Below are 19,784 nucleotides of genomic sequence, written 5' to 3'. Positions count from 1 at the left end.
TACTGTGTTATTTTGGCAGAGGATAATGTATTTGTGAATAGACTATGCCAAATATTGGAAGTCAGTTCGCCTGGATGCCCTGTGATGGACTGACAACCTGTCCATGGTGTTTTCTACCTTCTGCCCAATGAGCGCTGGGACAGGCTCCAGCACCCCCCGGGACCCAGGAGGATAAGCGGGTTAGATGATGAGTGAGTGAGTGAGTAAGTGATTGAGTGAGTGAGTGAGTGAGTGAATGAGTGAATGAGTGAGTTCGCCTTGACAGAAGTGCATGGGCGGGAGCAGGCCAAAACGTTTCCGTTGTGGGCGGGAGCAGGACAAATGATTCATATTTTCTGCGGGAGCGGAATGAAACTTGTGGGAGTGGGCTGAAGCAGGAGTGAAAACACAGTACTGCGCAGACCTCTACCCTGTTCCTCAAAAAACAAAAAAAAATGGGAAAAACTGCTGCAAAATCAAACATTTCAGTCCTTAACAATAAAAAACGGCTGGGAGATCCTTGTGGGACTGATTTATAAACCGTCTCAGAAAGAGCGCTGATCTAGAATCCATTTTTGCCTCTTTAATTCCTAATGAATATAATTATATGAACAAAGGGACCTAATCTTAAACTGTGATACTCTGAGTGCTCAACCAGCACTAATAGATGATATCCATCTGTACTGTACAACCATTACCTCACACTCCATTACACAAATATAGAACATTCATGTGTGGTCATACTTAGCTTATCTTAGTGTTAACAATAGATTCTTGCTAAGTTACCTGCTGCTTGCTGGCACTGGCTGCGGTTGGCATAGGTGAAGTAGGGGTGGCAGCTTTGGGAGGTGCACTCACAGCCCTTTGTGGTCAGGTTACAGCCAGAGAACACGCAGGCTGGGTTAACAGGACCCACAAACCTCTCCCTGTGTCTCTCCCTGTGCTCCTGCTCATGCCGCCGAGCCTCTGAGAGAGAAAAAGAGACAGAAATGAAGACAATGAGGCAACTGCCATTTATTCTGTAGGTCAGGGGTACCCATCCCTTTTCTTGGAGATTCCTGTTCCTATAGGCTACTACAACACTAAACTAACACATCTGACTGTAATGTTCAAACGAAACATGAAGCATTTCATCACACATAACAGATAACTCACAGACAACTATTACATGAAATGGCTATGGCCATGAATATGCTGGGTGTTATGAGGCAAACTAGTTGTAAATCTAAACAAAAGAAGTTTTATTTGGGGACTTTTATTTCAACATTACATGAAAAAACCGAAGACGTATAGGTTGTGTCATTTTTGCTAAAAAAAAAATAGGTTAGGCTAGATCCCTGAAGACTCGTTACCCCTCATTCCCATCACCACTGTAAAGAAGTTCATCTAGTGATGTAGGCCATCAAAATATCCTGTCCACAGTTTTAGCTACCTATAAAGATGTGCTAAGATAGGACATTTCAACATGGTAGAAAAACACATTAGAACACCCTCTCTTTTAGGTGAACATGCGGAGCTGACTCGCATTGATAAGCAATTAAGACAAAAACAAATGGGTAGATCTTATGACACTGTAGCTAAAAATCACAGGACCCTCCCTTCTGGATCTCCTTGGAGCATTCGGAATGCCCATCACTAGCGGCTGCAGCCCGTAATCCCTCCTCCATCACAATTGTCACAGAAGGCACACCTTCCTTTTGATCTGATTGGTCAGCATTAAAAAAAATGCTCATGATGTAGTCTTGTGAACAAATTGAACTTCTTTTAACTCTGGGCACATAGAGCATTAAACCCAGGCATGCAGGGCACATACGTGAGGCGCCCAGCATGCAGAACCAATGTGCACAATGCATTTCTCCTATAGAAAATAATAGAGAAAAAAGTGCCTCATTCCTCAAACTCAATACATGTAGAGTGTGAACTCACTATAGCTATGATTCTAATGTAGCTAACAAGCAATGAAAGCTTGTTGGCACTATGCAAACTGCATTCTTAAATCCCCATACTTGTCTCAAACCAGACAAAAGTATGGACAAATTTCAAGCTTCAAGAAGTCCGATACTACTGTTTTCAACTACATGACAAACTTTTGTTCATCTTGATAGATAACAGTGTGCTCACTACAGTTTCAGACAAGTATTTGATGATTTACATTTGTGTTAAGAGGAAAACTTTTACTTTAAACTCTATAGGGCAGTATTTTCCAGGAGACCTTGATGTAATGGCAACCATCCCAGATACCCCAAACTGTGACTGTACTCCATTCTTATAAAATCTTCAAACCATTCTCCAATCAACCTCACCTGTCTTCGCAGCACGGCCACACAACTCTTTATTCGGGTAACTGAACGTCCTGATGCAGGAGCGTACGGTGTCGCATACACACTCGCCACTCACACGGTCACACCCGCTCACCAGGGGGCAACGCACATCCTCTGCACCAGCATCTGCGGCGTCGAGGAGCCCTGTGGAAAAAGATAACAGTGTTACCACGGAGCTTCGGATTAGTTCATTTGATTCGTTTAGGCAGGGTCTTGGCTGTCTGCATGATTTGTTTGCTTTCGTTACACAGTATGGGGCCCTCTTGCTCACTCTCTGTTCCGGAGCTTTGTGCCTACTTGAACTATGGCATGCCTAGCAATTGCTGTCTCTGAGATAGTGCCCTGAGGGCAGGGACAAATATTAAAGATTTCTATGAAGTAAAAAGATGAGGTAAGAACATCTCTCTTTTGCATTTTGAGGGTCTTTCTTTTGTGCTTACTCTCCACTTCCATCCCTCTCACCCGAACTCTCTCTGCGCGTGTGGGTTGAATAAGATGAGGCAATTCACGTCAGCATCTGATTCCTCCCTCAGCCCCTTAAGCTCCCCTGCGTAGACCCCCCAGAGGTGGCTGAGGCTGTGCCTGCATGCAAATAAACAGAACCAGACTGTAATCTACAGCCTCTCTCCTCTCCTAGGGCTTGGCTCTCAAAACCCTTACCAAACAACACAACACAAAAGAACTCTGACTGCATGTCAGCAGCATATTGGCTCTGGTGCCTTGAACTTAATTGGGGGAAGTTCTGAAGCTCTCTGCGAGTTCTGGTGAGCATTACCCTTTAACACAGATCTGTGGCTAGTTTGTGTAGGAAAAGCTGGCCTTTGATCAGTTTTTGTTTTACTTCTTAATGTATAGCATATTCACACTTTCAGTACTCTCTAAGCATTTGAGACATGCAACAGAACCAATAAAAACTCCTAAATTCACGATTTCGTGACATCACTTTAATTTTGGGGGGGGGGAGGACGGGGTACATGGCGGAATGTAGTGACAGAGATTCTGAGATATTTCAGCCTTCTAGGAAGACCAAGTCTGACGTTTGGTCATGTTTTGGGTTTTATAAGGATGCAGAAGGAAGGTTAATTGAAGATGACCACCCTGTCTGCAGATGACCACCCTGTCTGCAGAACATGCCGAAAGAAAATAGCGGCGAAAGGGGGCAACACATCAAACCTTACGAGTCATCTTCGTGACCACCACTCGCTTGCATTTTTAGAGAATGCAAGGTTAACTTTAAAGGAGAAATCTGTGGGGACTTCGAAATAGAAGAAATGTCATGGTCTGTGTGGTTTAACTTATGCTTATGGTTCGTTAATAATATTAAATGAAGCTTTTAGCATCAAAAAATAAATAAAATATATATAAACTAAAAAAAAATTGGTGAATCAACTGTGAATCGAAACTAAAGCTTTTAACATATTTCTGTGGAGCAGTGTCTCCAAAATGAGCTCTGAGTTAACAGTCACACAAGCTCTGGAACGAGACGCTGCAGAAGTTCAATCTGCACAGCTCCCCTTTCTCGTCTCGCTTGCAGTGTTTACTGTCTGAGAAGAGAATAACACCGTCTCAAATCACTCAATGTCCCCTACATAGTGCGCTACTTTTCAAACAAACGATCATCATTAACAAGCAGCTGAGTTTTAAATAGGGAATTTGTAACCTATTGTTAATATATTGTTATCGTGAACATTTCATGCACTCTTCGGGTGAAGGATTTGCTATTTCATGATCCACGAAGTGCACTACATAGGGAAGATAGTGTGCTTTGGGACGGGACCTTGTGCGAGTAAACGCTGTTTGCTGCTTTTGGGAAAAGCCGAGTTTCAGAGATTAAACTTTAGGAGTGTTTCTGCCGCAGCTCAGATGCATGTTAATTTTAAGTTATGTTTTAGTTTTAAAATGCTTTTAGAGAAGCAGCTCCACAGGTGAAGACACACTGTGTGAGTTCTACACTGTCTGCAGCTCACAGCGCGGTCACGCAATTCCTCTGCGATTTTGGCTGTTTTTCCTGGTGCACTGTATTGATTAGGGGTACAGCGCCACAACGGCACAATAATGCTGCAGTTGCAGTTCGGACAGAAATCCCCCGAGTGCAGCACTTCTTAGAAGTAGTAATTTTCCATTAAGACCCACCTCAGAGTTGGTCGAGATTTAATTCTCTTAGCAGGGAAATCTCTAGTTATTGTAATTAATAATAATAATGATAATAATAATAATAAAATAATTACAACAGTAATAATAATAATAATAATAACAGTAATGATAATACATTTGCTATTCTTTTGTTTACAGAGTATTACAAGTATTGTAAGTAATACAAAAGTAATACTACAAATGTATTGACTATTTTTTTTTATGTTTATGCAAACAAAAAGTGCATATTGCTGCCAATTCTATTTGTGTTAATATAAAAGTTGGTGAAACAAGTTTCAGTTTGTGTATCAGTATTTATTTATTTATTTATTTTACTTTTCAACACAATTGAACAACATCGCGATAATACTGATAATCGTGATAATTTTGGTCATGATAATCGTGATATGAAATTTTAATATCGTTTCATCTCTAGTGCGTACTAATCAAAGCAGCTTGCTACAGTTGGCTCGGCTGACTTTAAGTTATATCACAGTTTTGCTATGACTTTGCATTTAGGTGAGCAAACTTAGTGCACCACTTGCAGCTAGTTGAGATGTCCCATAACAAGCCAAGAGTCATAATCAAGCTAGCTGTTATTTGATAATTAATGGTTCTAATAAATTTGTTTTGAAATAGTAAAACAGAACTAAGTTTTTATGCTTGTGAACCTGTGAACGAAGTCAAAAATTGGATGAAAGATCAAATCCCCTCTGGAGGCTTTCAAAGTGCCCTAAAGGCCACATTTCCCAAGCAAGAAGAAAAACAGTGAACCATGGGTGGTAAAGCAACCGCATTCAGGACAGAAAGAGCACACAGTCAAGCCTAGGGCCCATGTATTTACGCTCCTGGCTCTGAAACTTCAGCTTGTGGACAAACGCATGTCTATTGAGCAGGAGACTGCGGCACTCCTCAGACAGACAGGTTGGCAGACTGAGCACAAGCGCGCTTTTCAACCTAACCGTCACCAGCCTCACTAGAACTTTCCCTCTTATTTCCTGTCACCTCAAAATGATCCGAGCCTCTAACGTTTTTTCCATACAGATCTTTCCTGCGCGGGTGTTTTTCATATTTTCACACAGACCCTGGCGGTTTCGTACAGAGGGGTGGTCACAAAGCAGGGGCTGTTCGAAGTTGCCTGGAGTTGTCGGTTTGAGACCGCTTTGTCTTCATGTTCAGTTTTGCAATGGAAATACTGGTCCTCTGCACGTCTGCCTTGATTATATTATGATTCCGTATGGAGACACATATTCAGCAGTAAATATAGCATTGAACTGATTATTATTTCACTCACGTTAGTAGTATAAAGAGCACAGTTTGAGGCATGAGTAATGTAAAATGTAAAACTTACCCAATATTTTTCACATACGGTTGGCCTGTCATAATTATTACATAATCACTTAATCACAATTATTTGAGATTATCACAGTCATTTAAGCTGACTACAATCTTTTTCCAAAGTCGTTAAGATTTCACAGAAATATTGTGCTGCAACAAACAAAATGTGAGTTGGGTGTGTTGAGTTGAGGCAAATAAACGCAAATAAAAGTAAGCAATAAATGCATTCACTGAGACATCATAGAACTGATGAAATTAAAAAGTTCTAACTCCGAACCAGTCATTTCACATGTTTAGAGGGCAGCGCTGGTGAATGCTTGTCTATTTGCTAGCTTTGCAGCTAATTCTAATGTTTTTAGCATGTACACTGACTTATATTTTCACTCTTGTGAAAAACACGTAGCTTTGCTCAATGACAGTGTGCGTGCAGTACTGATTCTACAGTACAGTGTTAGGTACTAACTTAACACAGCTTGCAAGTAAGGTGGATAAACAACCAATTTGGCCATTTAGGCTTGTACATTAATAGTTTCAAAACAAAAAGAAAAGACAACAAAATCATTATTTGCAATTAGTTATATGACGATTAACTGCTGGCTAAAATTTCATGATCATGACAGCCCTAATGTCCAGATCTATAAAATGCAGAAATTGAGACTACATTCTCCTGGAATACAAAATTAATTTCTATAGGGTTACAAATCCACTGAAAGACATAAATGTAGACATTTTAGCACAGTAGCCCAGCGTTGCTGAAATGTTCTGCTCTACCGTAAAGCACAGTAAATACATCATCAAATATTGGTTAGAATTATCAGTTACACCTAAACGTCTCTATAGTGTCAAAAATTATCTGCTGATACGAATATGATTCCAATATCATCATACATCCATAATTAAAGTCTCAGGTTTGGATAACTGTTGGTCTTAAGTCAGTATTAAACATGAACTACCCAGAATATCTCGGAGACTAAATGTCTTGGCATCCAAACTCTAAGATGAGGCAGCTGACCTCAGAGGCCAGTTTCTGGCTGATAGCATTGCTAAAGAGGAAGTCTTTGAAACGTTAGATAATGCTTGAGCAAAGAGATCTGGACAGGCGCTTCCCACAAGCAGGAGAAGTGGACACTTCACTGCTTCCTAAATCACTGAAATGGAACATGGGAAGGTATGCTAAGTGCATTGGTAAGAGCCTATGTCTAGACAGGTTGTGGTAATATTAAAGATATTACATAGTAAAATATGAGAATTAGATTTATATACGTTATTCTTGCCATATGGCATATCTTGTATTGAACACTACTTTTATCGTATTTCTCAGACCACATGGTGCGTAAATGTATAGTCTAAAAAGGCCCATATGAATGTTAAAATAAATCAATTAGGTGTAGAGCCCGCAACTGAAGTCTTGGATGACAGTAGCTGATCAATGTGACAGAGAAGACAAGCAAAATGGATTGTCAAAATAAGTCATTTTAGATCTACAAATGCAAACAAAGTAGGAAAATGTAAGACGTCATCCTATAATTTCATTATGAGAGCTCCTTTAACTTCTATATCTCTGTTAGATTCCCCCATTAATCAACTGAATATAAATTACTTCATTTATTTAATTAGCTGAGAGACAAGTGGGGTTATTAATGGATCCTATCATACATAATGCATGAACATGATGATGGTTCAGCTGCTTGCAATCAGACAGGGGACGGTGATTATATACCTCATCAAGCATTCCTCATCAGGCTTTAACATCCTAAAATTCTAACGTCACCTGTACATTCTGGAGTAAAAGGTTATTTCCTACCTCCCCACAGTCCCTCCCAACACACATATGCAAACACACACACACACAAATGCACTGACCACCCGGAGAATAAGCCTTTCACTCGGCTGGATCAGAAAGGCCAAAACAAGCAGAAGCACTTTCACAGAAACCCCTGACTCGCAGCTCAATCACTTTCAAATTCACTGCCTCTCAGAAAATCTTAGATCAGAGAAACAGAGAGAGAACTAAGAAACGTTTGTTCAGGAGCAAGTGTATTCGGTGTTGATCCAGCCCCCCATTCAGCGCCGCAGGGGACCCCATCAACTTGCAGCCCGTCTCAGCTCAATCACAGAAGCCATTAACTCTTTGCCTAATTCAAAGCAGCTAATTTGCCAAGGGCACACTAGGTCCAAGTCAGGATTAACCTCCAGCCCTCCACTTGTAAATAGAACTCAATCAAGAGCACTGTCCCCTGAGATGAACCCGAGCTGCCCCCCCCCAGACCCCACAGAATGATAGAGAGAAAGTAGGGTCATTTAGCTACAAAACCTCTGCTTTCTCTCACCTTTGTGATGTTAAGTTACAAACAGTCTATTTGTTTAGGTTGAAGTCCAGGAGAAAGTCCAGTTCCAAACTAGAAAAGTGCATTTCCTAAAGGAAACGCGGAACGGTTGCGCCGTGGAATGAGGGATGAAAAAGTACTCATAGAGGAGTGTGGGTCAGTAAGGCTGTGGATTAGAGCTTGGAGACCTGATCTGAGTGAGTACATGTAGTTTGGTGGCTGTTGAGAAAAAGACTGATTGGGACTTTGTTGCGAAAGAAAATAAATTGGACTCTATGCGAGGAACGAGGGATGAAAAAATGACAAATAGATGAGTGCAGGTCAGTGTGGATGTGGATTAGAACTTGGGAATGTGCCCATGCATTTCGGGGTCTGTTGCACAACAGGGCTATGGTTTGGCTGAAAATGAATGGGATTCTAAGGAAGGAACGAGGGATGAAAAAACAACAAATAGATGAGTGCAGGTGAGGACGGCTGTGGATTAGAGCTTGGGGACCTGCCCTGAATGAGTACATGCATTTTGGTGACTGTCTGGCAAAGAAGTAATAGAGTTTGAGTGGTAGTGAAAATTAATGAGACTATATGGTAGGAACGAGGGATGAAAAAACGACAAATAGAGGAGTGCGGGTCAGGACACCTGTGGATTAGAGCTTGGGGACATGCCCTGCATGAGTACTTGAATTTTGGTGGCTATCGGACAAAGAAGTAATACAGTTTGAGTGGTGGTAAAAATGAATGGGACTATATGAGAGGAACGAGGGATGGAAAAACGACAAATAGAGGAGTGCGGGTCAGTATGGCTATGGATTAGACCTTGGGGCTGTGCCCTGAGTGAGTACATGCATTTCGGTGGCTGTCTGATAAAGAAGTAATACAGTTTGAGTGGTGGCAAAAATGAATGAGACTCCATGGGAGGAACGAGGGATGAAAAAACGACAAATTGAGGAGTGCGGGTCAGGACGGCTGTGGATTAAAGCTTGTGGATGTGCCCTGAGTGAGTACATGCATTTCGGGGGCTGTCGGACAAAGAAATGATAGAGTTTGAGAGGTGGCGACAATGAATGGGACTTAATGAGAGGAACGAGGGATGAAAAAATGACCCAAAGAGGAGTGCGGGTCAGTATGGTGGTGAATTAGTTCTTGTGCTAGCTAAGTGCGATTCCACCTTAAAAGCAGTTCCACTTAAAAAAAATCATTATGTGTGCTGACACTGCTGAGCATTAGGCTGAGAGCATGTGAGACATTGGGCTCCGTGCGTGAGTTTGTATGGGTGTGTGAGTTAACGGCCCATTGTGACATCATGTCTGGCATGCTGCCAACAGTCCGCTCAATGTAAGTCTATGAGAGAGAGGAAAGATGGAATAAAACGACAAACGGATGAGTGCGGGTCAAAACGAAAGTGAATTCACGCTTTGGGGCCTGCCCTGAGATAGTGTATCAAAAACGGTGTCGATCGGACAAGCAGAAGTATCTTAGATTGGCATGCAAATGTTCAACCCATTCATTCTCTATGGGAAAAAATTCCGCAAAATTCCCTTGCTACATGGAATCCATGCAACCGATCAAAAAGCTGTATACAAGCACGCATCAGACAATCAGGCCGGACAATCTGGAGTTGGAACGGTTTTGATATCTCGAAAGCTGCGGGACGAGTTACGGGACAAAAATCCGGCAGAAAAATAAGAATAAAAGAGAAGAAGAAGAACTAGAAAAGTGCATTTCCTAAAGGAAACGTGAAATGGTTGCGCCGTGGTTACTATGGAATTCTGTAGGAGGAATGAGGGATGAAAAAAGTACTCATAGAGGAGTGTGGGTCAGTATGGCTGTGGATTAGAGCTTGGAGACCTGATCTGAAAGAGTACATGTACTTTGGTGGCTGCTGAGAAAAAGACAGATTAGGGCTTTGTTGCGAAAGAAAATAAATGGGACTCTATGGGAGGAACGAGGGATGAATAAACCACAAATAGATGAGTGTGGGTCAGTGTGGCTGTGGATTACAGCTTGGGAATATGCCCATGCATTTCGATGTCTGTTGCACAATGGAAAAAACAGGGCTATGGTTTGGCCGAAAGTAAATGGGATTCTAAGGGAGGAACGAGGGATTAAAAAACAACAAATAGATGAGTGTGGGTGAGGACGGCTGTGGATTAGATCTTGGGGACCTTCCCTGAATGAGTACTTGCATTTTGGTGACTGTTGGGCAAAGAAGTAATACAGTTTGAGTGAGGCGAAAATGATTGGGACTCAATGGGAGGAACGAGGGATGAAAAAAAGACAAATAGAGGAATGCGGGTCAGTACGGCTATGGATTACTGCTTGTGGATGTGCCCTGAGTGAGTACTTGAATTTTGGTGGCTATCGGACAAAGAAGTAATACCATTTGAGTGGTGGTAAAAATGAATGAGGCTCTATGGGAGGAATGAGGGATGAAAAAATGACCCAAAGAGGAGTGCGGGTCAGTATGGCGGTGGAATAGTTCTTGTGCTAGCTAAGTGCAATTCCACCTTAAAAGCAGTTCCACCTTAAAAAAAATCATTATGTGTGCTGACACTGCTGAGCATTAGGCTGGGAGCGGGTGAGACATTGGGCTCCGTGCGTGAGTTTGGATGGGTGTGTGAGTTAACGACCAATTGTGACATCATGTCTGGCATGCTGCCAACATTCCGCTCAATGTAAGTCTATGGGAGGAACAAATGATGGAATAAAACGACAAACGGATGAGTGCGGGTCAAAACGAAAGTGAATTCACGCTTCGGGGCCTGTCCTGAGATAGTGTATCAAAAACGGTGTCGATCGGACAAGCAGAAGTACCTTAGATCGGCATGCATCGGCATCAAAAGCTGCGGGACGAGTTAAGCGGCAAAGAATTGGCAGAAAAATAAGAATAAAGAAAATAATAACAATATAAATCGGATAACGATATAGTTGTGCTAAAGCAAGGCGCAACCATAATAACACTCAGAGGACATCACAATGAACCATGTGCAGCAATGCTGTTGGCATCTTCAAGGAAGCCAGATCCAAACATACATGCACTAAACACAACTTTGCATTAGTGGTGGCCCTGATACACAAAAATAATGTGAAATTCACTGCACTATGGTTTTGAACAGCAGGGCAGTCATAAAGCATGGGTTGTTTGAAATTCACTGTCCACCAGCTCTCACTAGGAAACGAACAAAGTATTATTAATCAAATATACTTCTAACGTTCAGCCTCTAGCTATCATTTAAAAGACACTACAAAAATCTTGTTTCATTAAAACACAAACATACACAGAATACCAAAAGGGGCCGTGATTGGTTAGGATGATCACGCACAAAAAACTGGGATCTAAAAATGGCTAATTTGCATATAACAGCCTTCTGCAGCCTATCAGTATCGCAATTCTTACCATTTAACAAAGGATTTATTACACAGCCCTGCTGTAAACCCAAAAATTTTATAGTCAGTTTGGCTATTCATGTGTTTATAAGGGCCAATATTGCAGAAAATCAAATTTTCAAAGCTTCTTTAAATAAAGAATTTTTTGCCAGAAGAGTAAAAGTGATTCTGATCGTAGCTTAGATCAGTGTTTCCCAACCTCAGTCTTGTCTAGTCCCTCATGCTGCATCCATTTGTGTTTGCCCTGTATATTATTAATTAACTGCCAACTCCTAACTACCAAATCCTATTAAGCACATTCAGATCGTAGTAAACCAATCATAGTGCATCTTTCACTAAACCCCTCACAGACTGCTTGCCCAATTATAGCTTATCTACTGCAGCTAGGCCTGCACACCTTTGACAAAATTTCTGAACTTTACAGTATGTCACAGTGTTGTATATGGAATTTTTTGCATTACCACTCAAAAATCACATGGAACAAGCACATCTGCTCAAAGAAACAAGACTAAGTTAGCTAATTACTATGTAGTGAAGATTCTCCGTTTGAATTTGAGCATTATTGGACTGTCAAGAGAACATGACGTATGTAGTATGTGTATGTGTATGTAGTCTTCAAATGTACATTGGAGACGTGTTGGCCTTCTCCTTTTCTGAAATTTTGTATTGTATTTGTATATGTATTTATGCATACTAAGAATTTCGCAGGCTGAATAGTCAAATATGGAGTTTTCATTGTGCTTGGGGTGTTGGGGCTTAGTGAAGGGTCAGCTGGCTAATCTGTTTGACCTATTGCCCCCATATAAGCTGTACAGCTACAACTTTAAGTGTCAGACTGGTGTAATGATGCTTTGCCTGTGCAGGTCAGGGCTGTATACCAGTGCAGTGTGTGTCTGCTCTTTGTCTATTGTGTTGTGCCTGAGTTGTGCTGCTGGGAAAGTACTATGTGGTGAACTGGCAACTGATCTTCACTAGCACCCAAGAATAACAGAAACAGTTCTCAGTTACACTGAAATAATTGTTATTGCTAGAATAATTCACATTACTTTTACTTTCCATACTTAAGTTCGTATAAAAACAAGGGTTTTTGTACTTTAACTTAAGCAAAATTAGAAACAGAGGAGGTTCACGTTCACTCAAACTATATTTTACAATAGGCATTACTACTTTCACTGAAATACAGGACTTGTGTGCTTTGGTCAAGCTGAGAGAACTAAATTCTGCAGATTCATCCAGGACTGCAGTCGGGAAACACTAGACTAACCCAACTGTGATGAGCTGTGATTCTGTGTTCACTCAACTCTATAAACCTTAAGTCTATCAGCATTTGAAAGTTCTTCGCACAGCCTGTCAGGTTATGGGTACTTAAAGCTGGACAGAGAAGACGTTAACCAGTCCCAAACACACTCTGGAGACGGAGTCCTGAGCTGAGCTGGCTCAGGCCCACGAGAGATGAGCCAACACAGTGGGACAGAGCCAGTTCCAGCATTATTATCAACGCTGAGTCAGATTAACCCCCCAACACACAATCACATCGTTTAAGGCTAATGTTGCATAAAATGTCTTAAGTAAAAGTCTCCCTTAAGAGAACAGAAAGTGAGGTAAAGTTCACCAAGTTGCACAAAAGACGTGGCTCTCCATTTTATTACATGAATTCACAGAAGTTACCTCAAGCGTGTAAGTGTCGTAGCTAGTGAAACCTGCATTAAAACCTGCTTTTCTCGGGTTTTCCAGAGAATAACACACAGGACGATGATAATGACGACCTCTACACCGGGGAATTAAACAACCGAAGGTAAGATATTACAAATATTAAGCATTTAGTTTCGTTAATTTAGCTTTACTGCCTTAAACGTCGTTAGTCCGTAAGCTAACCGTCTCGTGGCTCGTGCACAAATCGTTCTTTTGAGCTGATTCATTTCAGTAACTCACAAATCCGACTGAATCGAAGTGTTTATAGAATCCGTGCGACATGCGGAGAGCCTTATAAATAGTCTTTTAAATTTGGGCCTCATAAAAATGTAAACATCCACACTGTAACGTGGAGCTGCTATCATTTTCTAGTGAGGAGAATTAGCGACAGCAGACTCTGAACTGAACGTCATTGAGGAGATGAGAGTAAAGTTGACTTATGAAACAATGAATCGCTGGATCTGACATTCGATTCAATTTAACTAAATTCAGTTACTTCAACTCAATCCGAAGGAATCGGTTCAGTAAATGGAATACTTTCCATCACTGCCCCAAAGCAACAATGAAACTTTATATTAAACACTGGTATTCGGAAAAGTCGGTAAGCCTTAAAGGGTTTGCCTTAGTTACTTAAAACATGTTTTATAAACTTTGTAGCCTAATTATGATTTTCATTAGGTGAGGGAACTGACTCTTAAAGCAGGGGTGGGGAACTCTAGATTCCTGCAGTTTGGTGATTTTCCTGCTCAAGCACACCTGATTCAACACATCTTTTAATACGAGGCTGAAGTTGGCTTCCTATTCGCCAGCTCCTCAGGCCTAAAGTGCCAGAATGTAACAGCTGCACTATTTAAGGTGGAACAGGAAAATTCAAACAAGAAGCTGGACATCACCAAACTGCTTCACTCTGGTTCCTGCCCCTGTCTTACAGGTCTTGCAGGATATCCTTCATCTCCTCACACTCACCTTTACACACTCCTATCTCGGGGATGTTTACGGCTCCGGTGCGGTTGAGCGCGGCGCACGTGAGTCCCAGGCCGCAGTAGCCTAGTGTCCAGTCTCTCCCCCCGCACAGCTCCAGCTCGAGGCGCGTGCACTGAGGCGCGCAGCAGCCGCACGGGTCGCGAGCAAGCGCGCGGCCGTCCTCACAAGCGCGCGCTCCCGCCGCCGTCGCCACCGCGCTCGGGCACGTGCGACGCGCGCACGGCGTGCACTCGTAGGCCGCGAGCGCGCGCAGCAGCGCGGGGAAGTGCAGCAGCAACAGGGCGAGCAGAGGCTCGTGATGCATGTTTCACGAAGAGGAGGAAAGGTCAGAAACGACCCAACACACACACTCACTTCACACACACGCTCTGCTGTAGCAGTGTGGAGAGCAGTGAGAGACCTCCCTCGAAAAGTCCAAGTGTCTCCAAAAGTTCCTGAGTTTCCAAGTTAAACACGAGTTGCAAGAGGTGGATCTCGACGCAAGAAGGTGGCACGAGATGCTAGGTGGACATCTGGCCCTTCCTCAGGCTGCAGCTGTTTTAGAAACCTCTTCTGAACGAGAGACCTTTCGTCTGAAGTTTGTCTAACGCTTGAAGAACGCTCGCCAGAGTCGCTCCTCTTTGGTGCCGTTGGTAAACTGCGTGTCGGATGCTGGACGGCACTGTGTCACCGACTCTGCAGCGCTGGGATGCAATCTGAAACTCACACTGACATTAGGGGGATATAGAGGTGGGAGGCGCCCCCTCCTTTTGACTGACGTAGGCTCCGTCCAATCCGGAGTGGCGCAGAGAGGGCGTACTTGGGCCAGCGAGCCGAGGTGGGAGAGCGAAGACGAGTCCGCTTGTCTTCCCATAGGGAAATCGTATATCACAAACTATAGACTTTAAATATATGACATATATTAGCACATATAGATTTCCCTTATACCATAAATAAACATATGTGTAACATATATATTTAACAATAGAAAGCATTAATCATATATGGATGTTATTGTGTAGTGGTGATGTATTTCATTTAGAGTTTTTGCTTTAAAAAAACTCTTTCAGTGTTTGTATCAGACAGATAGAATATATATGTGATCCATAAGTTAAAAGTCTTAACAAAAGACTTAGTAAGGCGTGGGAATGAGATCCTAATGCGTGGCCACGACTTAGTAAGGCGTGGGAACGAGATCCTAATGAGTGGCCAGCATTGCATAATCTTGTTCCCACGCCTTACTAAGTCGTGGCCACACTTAATTATCTCATTCCCATGCCTTACTAAGTTGTGGCCACGCATTAGGATCTTGTTCCCATGAGTTAATAAGGCGTGGCCTTGCATTATTTTTATTTATATGAGATGTCACCAGCAGGACTCCAAATATATCAGATTTCTGCACAGGTTTGTACACCATCCAGCACATTTATTCTAGCAGGAAGTAGACTGCGCTCATTTTTGTCATTAAGGTGGAATTCCACTGATTTTTTATTTTTTGTACACATTTCTATAGTTAAAATGTAAACAAAGTCATTCAGAGTGGTTTGATGTGAAATGGTTCATTGTAGAGAAACTTATTAAATCAGATTCCTTTACAGTGGTGCTGGTAGGAACCAGGAGTTGCAATATGTGCAAGACAAATATTGCTATTATATTTACTATTCAAAGCAACCAAAATCTTTTTTATATGTTTTTATATGCAAAGTTGATAATGGAAAAATAATGGAAACATGGCTTTACAACACTCTGCATGTACTACTCTGCCATAAAAGAATAAAAAAAAAAAACATTTTAGGTCAAAACTATTGTAAAACAATGTCTCAGACATCAGGCAGCATATTTGTAACAATTTATATGTAAAAACTTTATGTGAGGGAGCCTTTAGAGGCAGCAAACTCTTTGGACATCTGATTCCTGTCACCACCACTGTGAACAATTCTGACTCAGTAAGTTTATCTAGAATGGAGCGATTTACGTCAGACCACTCTGAATGACTTTGTCTACACTTTTCAAGGTGTAATTACACCAATTCCAGATTCAAAAAATTGGTGGACCTCCTCTTTAAGGTCCACTGGTGACAGCATCTGGTGACAGCATCTGCGCTGCCTTGCTCGGTCTCACACCTCTGACTTTTGAGGTTTATTATTTTATATTAAGCCATCACGAAAAGAAGAACACCATCTTACAAACTTACTACGATCTTCCACTGGAAATTTGTGCTAAGACGTTCCACTGGAGTTCTATGAGTTTTTCAGTAGTTTTGAGCAGTTGAGCTGCTGCTTTTATACTTCTACTGAAGTTCTTCTTTGGAAAGATTCTTTCACTTTTACTCGAGTCGTTATTTCAGATAATATTTTCAATTTTAGGAGGGATCCAGGGCACTCTACCTCCTTCTGCAAGCCAGTATTACTACTACTACTATTACTACTTTGGGCACCCTAAAAGACAACGTACTTGAAGCCCCACCAGCCACCGCAGCCATATTATTTTATACACAAATAGTAAAACAATAAATACTACTAATAAGAAGAAAATCTCTGGATTTTATTTTTATTTTTTGCAAAGCATATTGAATATATTTTAAAATGTATTTATTTGGGGTGTGCTGGTTGCTTGGGAGCCCTAAGCAACTGCTTATATGCTTATAGCAAGAAACAGCCCTGACTACTTCAGTTTTATGCGAAAGTTTGAACAAAGTTTGATGAAATTATATGCTTTGTTTATTTCTCAATTGAAAATGAGTTACATCCTCTACAGAGAACAAACATAAATATGGCATAATTCTAAAACTCCTTCCATTTATTTGCTGAGCTTAACATAAGCTTTAAGAAAAGCTACTGAACTGTCACTGGGGTTGTATCTCTCTTGTCTCTGGGGTATGTCTTCAGTACCTTTAGTTAGGGAACATACTTGTACCATATTCCATTGAAATTATGTTTTTTAAGTGGGATTGACTCCACACACCATGTCCTCTCTCCAACATTTTTATTTTATTGCTCTGTTTTAAAATGTTAGTCTACAAAAAAGGCACATATATGTACCTTTCACAGTTGGAGCCTAAAACCAATGTAGTACCTTCAAGGGTACATTTACATTGTTTGTACTTTGATGAATGAAAATAATATAATAAGAATATGTCATCATCTTTGCACAGGCCAAAGCATATGGCTGTACTGCTAATACTACAGTAACTGAGGATCATCATTATACACACTGGACTCAGAGTCTTCGTCTGTAGGGAACAACCTACACAAAGTCTCCAACACTTTGGTCTGTTCCACTATGTCCATTTTTTATTTTTTCCAATGTGAGAAGACAAGAACATTCAAAATGTTCATAAGGCTCAGTAAGAGGTTTGCAGTCTGTTTTTGTAATATTAAATTCAATTAAATTTTCTTTAACACTTTTTACAATAGATTTGGCCACAGAGTAGCTTCAAACCCCTAATGCACAGGCAAGAAATGAGCATGAGGGAGAAACCTTTAGAAAACCCAAGGCTCAAAAGAAGAACTTCTGAAAAATCTACACATTTTGGCCACTTTGTGTCAGATTTATTCTCCAATGGATTTTGGGTATTATTTTGATCCCCCTCAGTTGGTGTAGTTGTACTAGTAGTGCTTGTGTTATGAAAGAATGTAGTAACTTTATTGGCATGACACTGAAATGGTACAAGTGACAAACCACATGACATATCAACATGGATCAACAACAACACCATTGTGGATATTACAGCAACAACAGTTTCACCCACATAGATTTCACAATATATTTGTCACAAGCTTTAATCAGTGTAAATGTATACAACAGTAATTTGTAGTATGGAGGAATGTTTTTGTCCTGTTTCTGAAAAAGGCTCAGAGCCAATCCTGCAGCAGCAGCAGCTCCATTACTGTAGAAAGTGCATGCCCAGGATCTGAGTTTTCTTTGCTTTGCTAAGGGTTGCGGATATTTGGACGTAGGTTGGCCAGATGAAAGCCCAGCAATTTGCTGGCAATGATTATAATTTTCCCAAGTGTATGATGTGGACAGTTGTTACTCGAAGAATAACAAATGCTCCGTGTTTACTTTGCCCACAAAAGACAACCACCAAAACGATATGCTTGAAAAAAAGGTTTATGGATGCAGGAAACTTCCATTTGTCATTCAGAAAATGAAAATAATTGGAATATGGGCTTAATCTGGATGTAATGGAGATTTATGTTTCTCAGTGGGATCACTTTGTAAAGTATTCTTCCAGATTTCCTAATTTTTAACTGACATGCCTTATTTGAGATCGGTCTGTGTTTCCCAGAACTGATTCTGGTTCATAGTATTTCAAGTTTGCAGTGGAACTTTGTTGGCATGGTCCTTTTAGGAGGTGCAGACATTCATGCAGATGGGTCAAAATCATGAGTTTGCTCCCATGACAGGCAGATGTTTGATTAAAAGACTTACAGTGTTTTCTAACGTCTTTTGGAACTGGACAGAAATCTCTGATTATTGTTTTCTGGGTGTTTCTGAGAATGGTCTTCATTGTCTCTAAAAGGATTAGGTCTGTACATTGTTTATTTAGTCATTTCATTAAGTACACCTCCTTGTTTCTACACGCTTTGTCCGTTTTATCAGCTCCACTTACCATATAGGTGCACATTGTAGTTCTACAGTTACAGACTGTAGCTGATCTGTGTCTCTGCCTACTTTGTTAGGCCCTTCTACTCTGTTTTTCAATGGTCAGGAACCACAGAACCACCACAGAGCAAGGATTATTTGGGTGGTGAATTATTCTCAGTACTGCTGTGACATTTACGTGGTGGTGGTGTGTTAGTGGGTGTTGCGCTGGTCTGAGTGGATCAGACACAGCAGTGCTGCTGGAGTGTTTAAATACCTCAGTGTAACTACTGGACTGAGAATAGTCCACCAACCAAAAAGATCCAGCCAGCACTGTACTGTGACCACTGATGGAGGACTAGAGGATGACTAACACAAACTGTGCAGCAGCAGATGAGCTACTGTCTCTAGCTTTGCATCTACATAGTGGACCAACAAGGTAGGTGTGTCTAGTAGAGTGGACAGTGTTTAAAAATGCAGTCTGTAATTGTAGAACTACAAAGTGCTCCTAGATAGTAAGTGGAGCTGATGAAATGTACAAAGAGTGTAAACAAGAGTAAACAAGGACGTCTTCTTAATGAAGTGGCCAGTCGGTGTATAAGGTTCAGGTAAAAAAGTAAAAAAAACACATTATGATTAGTGGTACACTGAAATGAAAATTCTTGGCCAAAAAAAGTACCAAAATTAAGGACACAGTGGTCTGAGAACAGAAGCTGAAAACAGAAAATTTTATGATAAATAAAAACAGTTCACATAAAATAAACATGCAGAATGGCAGAGGCAATGTAAAATACAATTACCATATACACCAACTAAGAGGGCATCCATACAGTCTGAGGGCAAATCTGTGCACATGCCTGTGAAGAAACAAACAAAATCTATTGTAGATTTTTTTTATTCAGTCATTTTTGGCCTGTTTTCTTCAAAAAATTAAAGTACGATTTTTAGGTTTTTTTTTTAAATGAAACATTTGTGTTGCCAAAATTTCTGTGCCTTCCAAATGAAGACTTTGTGTGTGTGTGGTCAATGGTTGAGAAGTTGAACTGTGCTTGTATTGTGT

General features: G+C 41.1%; 1 protein-coding gene across 1 annotated transcript in view; it reads right to left on the bottom strand.

Moving 5' to 3' along the window:
- LOC118823236 (cysteine-rich motor neuron 1 protein-like) overlaps positions 1-14,850 on the bottom strand; it is a 64,955-nt gene extending 50,105 nt beyond the window's left edge. The window contains 3 exon segments of the mRNA XM_036592676.1: positions 766-945; positions 2,283-2,444; positions 14,141-14,850. Coding sequence (XP_036448569.1) covers positions 766-945; positions 2,283-2,444; positions 14,141-14,462 — 664 coding nt within the window. The 5' untranslated portion in view covers positions 14,463-14,850.
- Positions 14,851-19,784: the final 4,934 nt, after the last annotated feature.

This window comes from Colossoma macropomum, unplaced genomic scaffold, assembly GCF_904425465.1.
Source record: "Colossoma macropomum unplaced genomic scaffold, Colossoma_macropomum, whole genome shotgun sequence".
NCBI classification, from domain to species: domain Eukaryota; kingdom Metazoa; phylum Chordata; class Actinopteri; order Characiformes; family Serrasalmidae; genus Colossoma; species Colossoma macropomum.
This window is presented reverse-complemented; position numbering and strand designations above follow the sequence as displayed.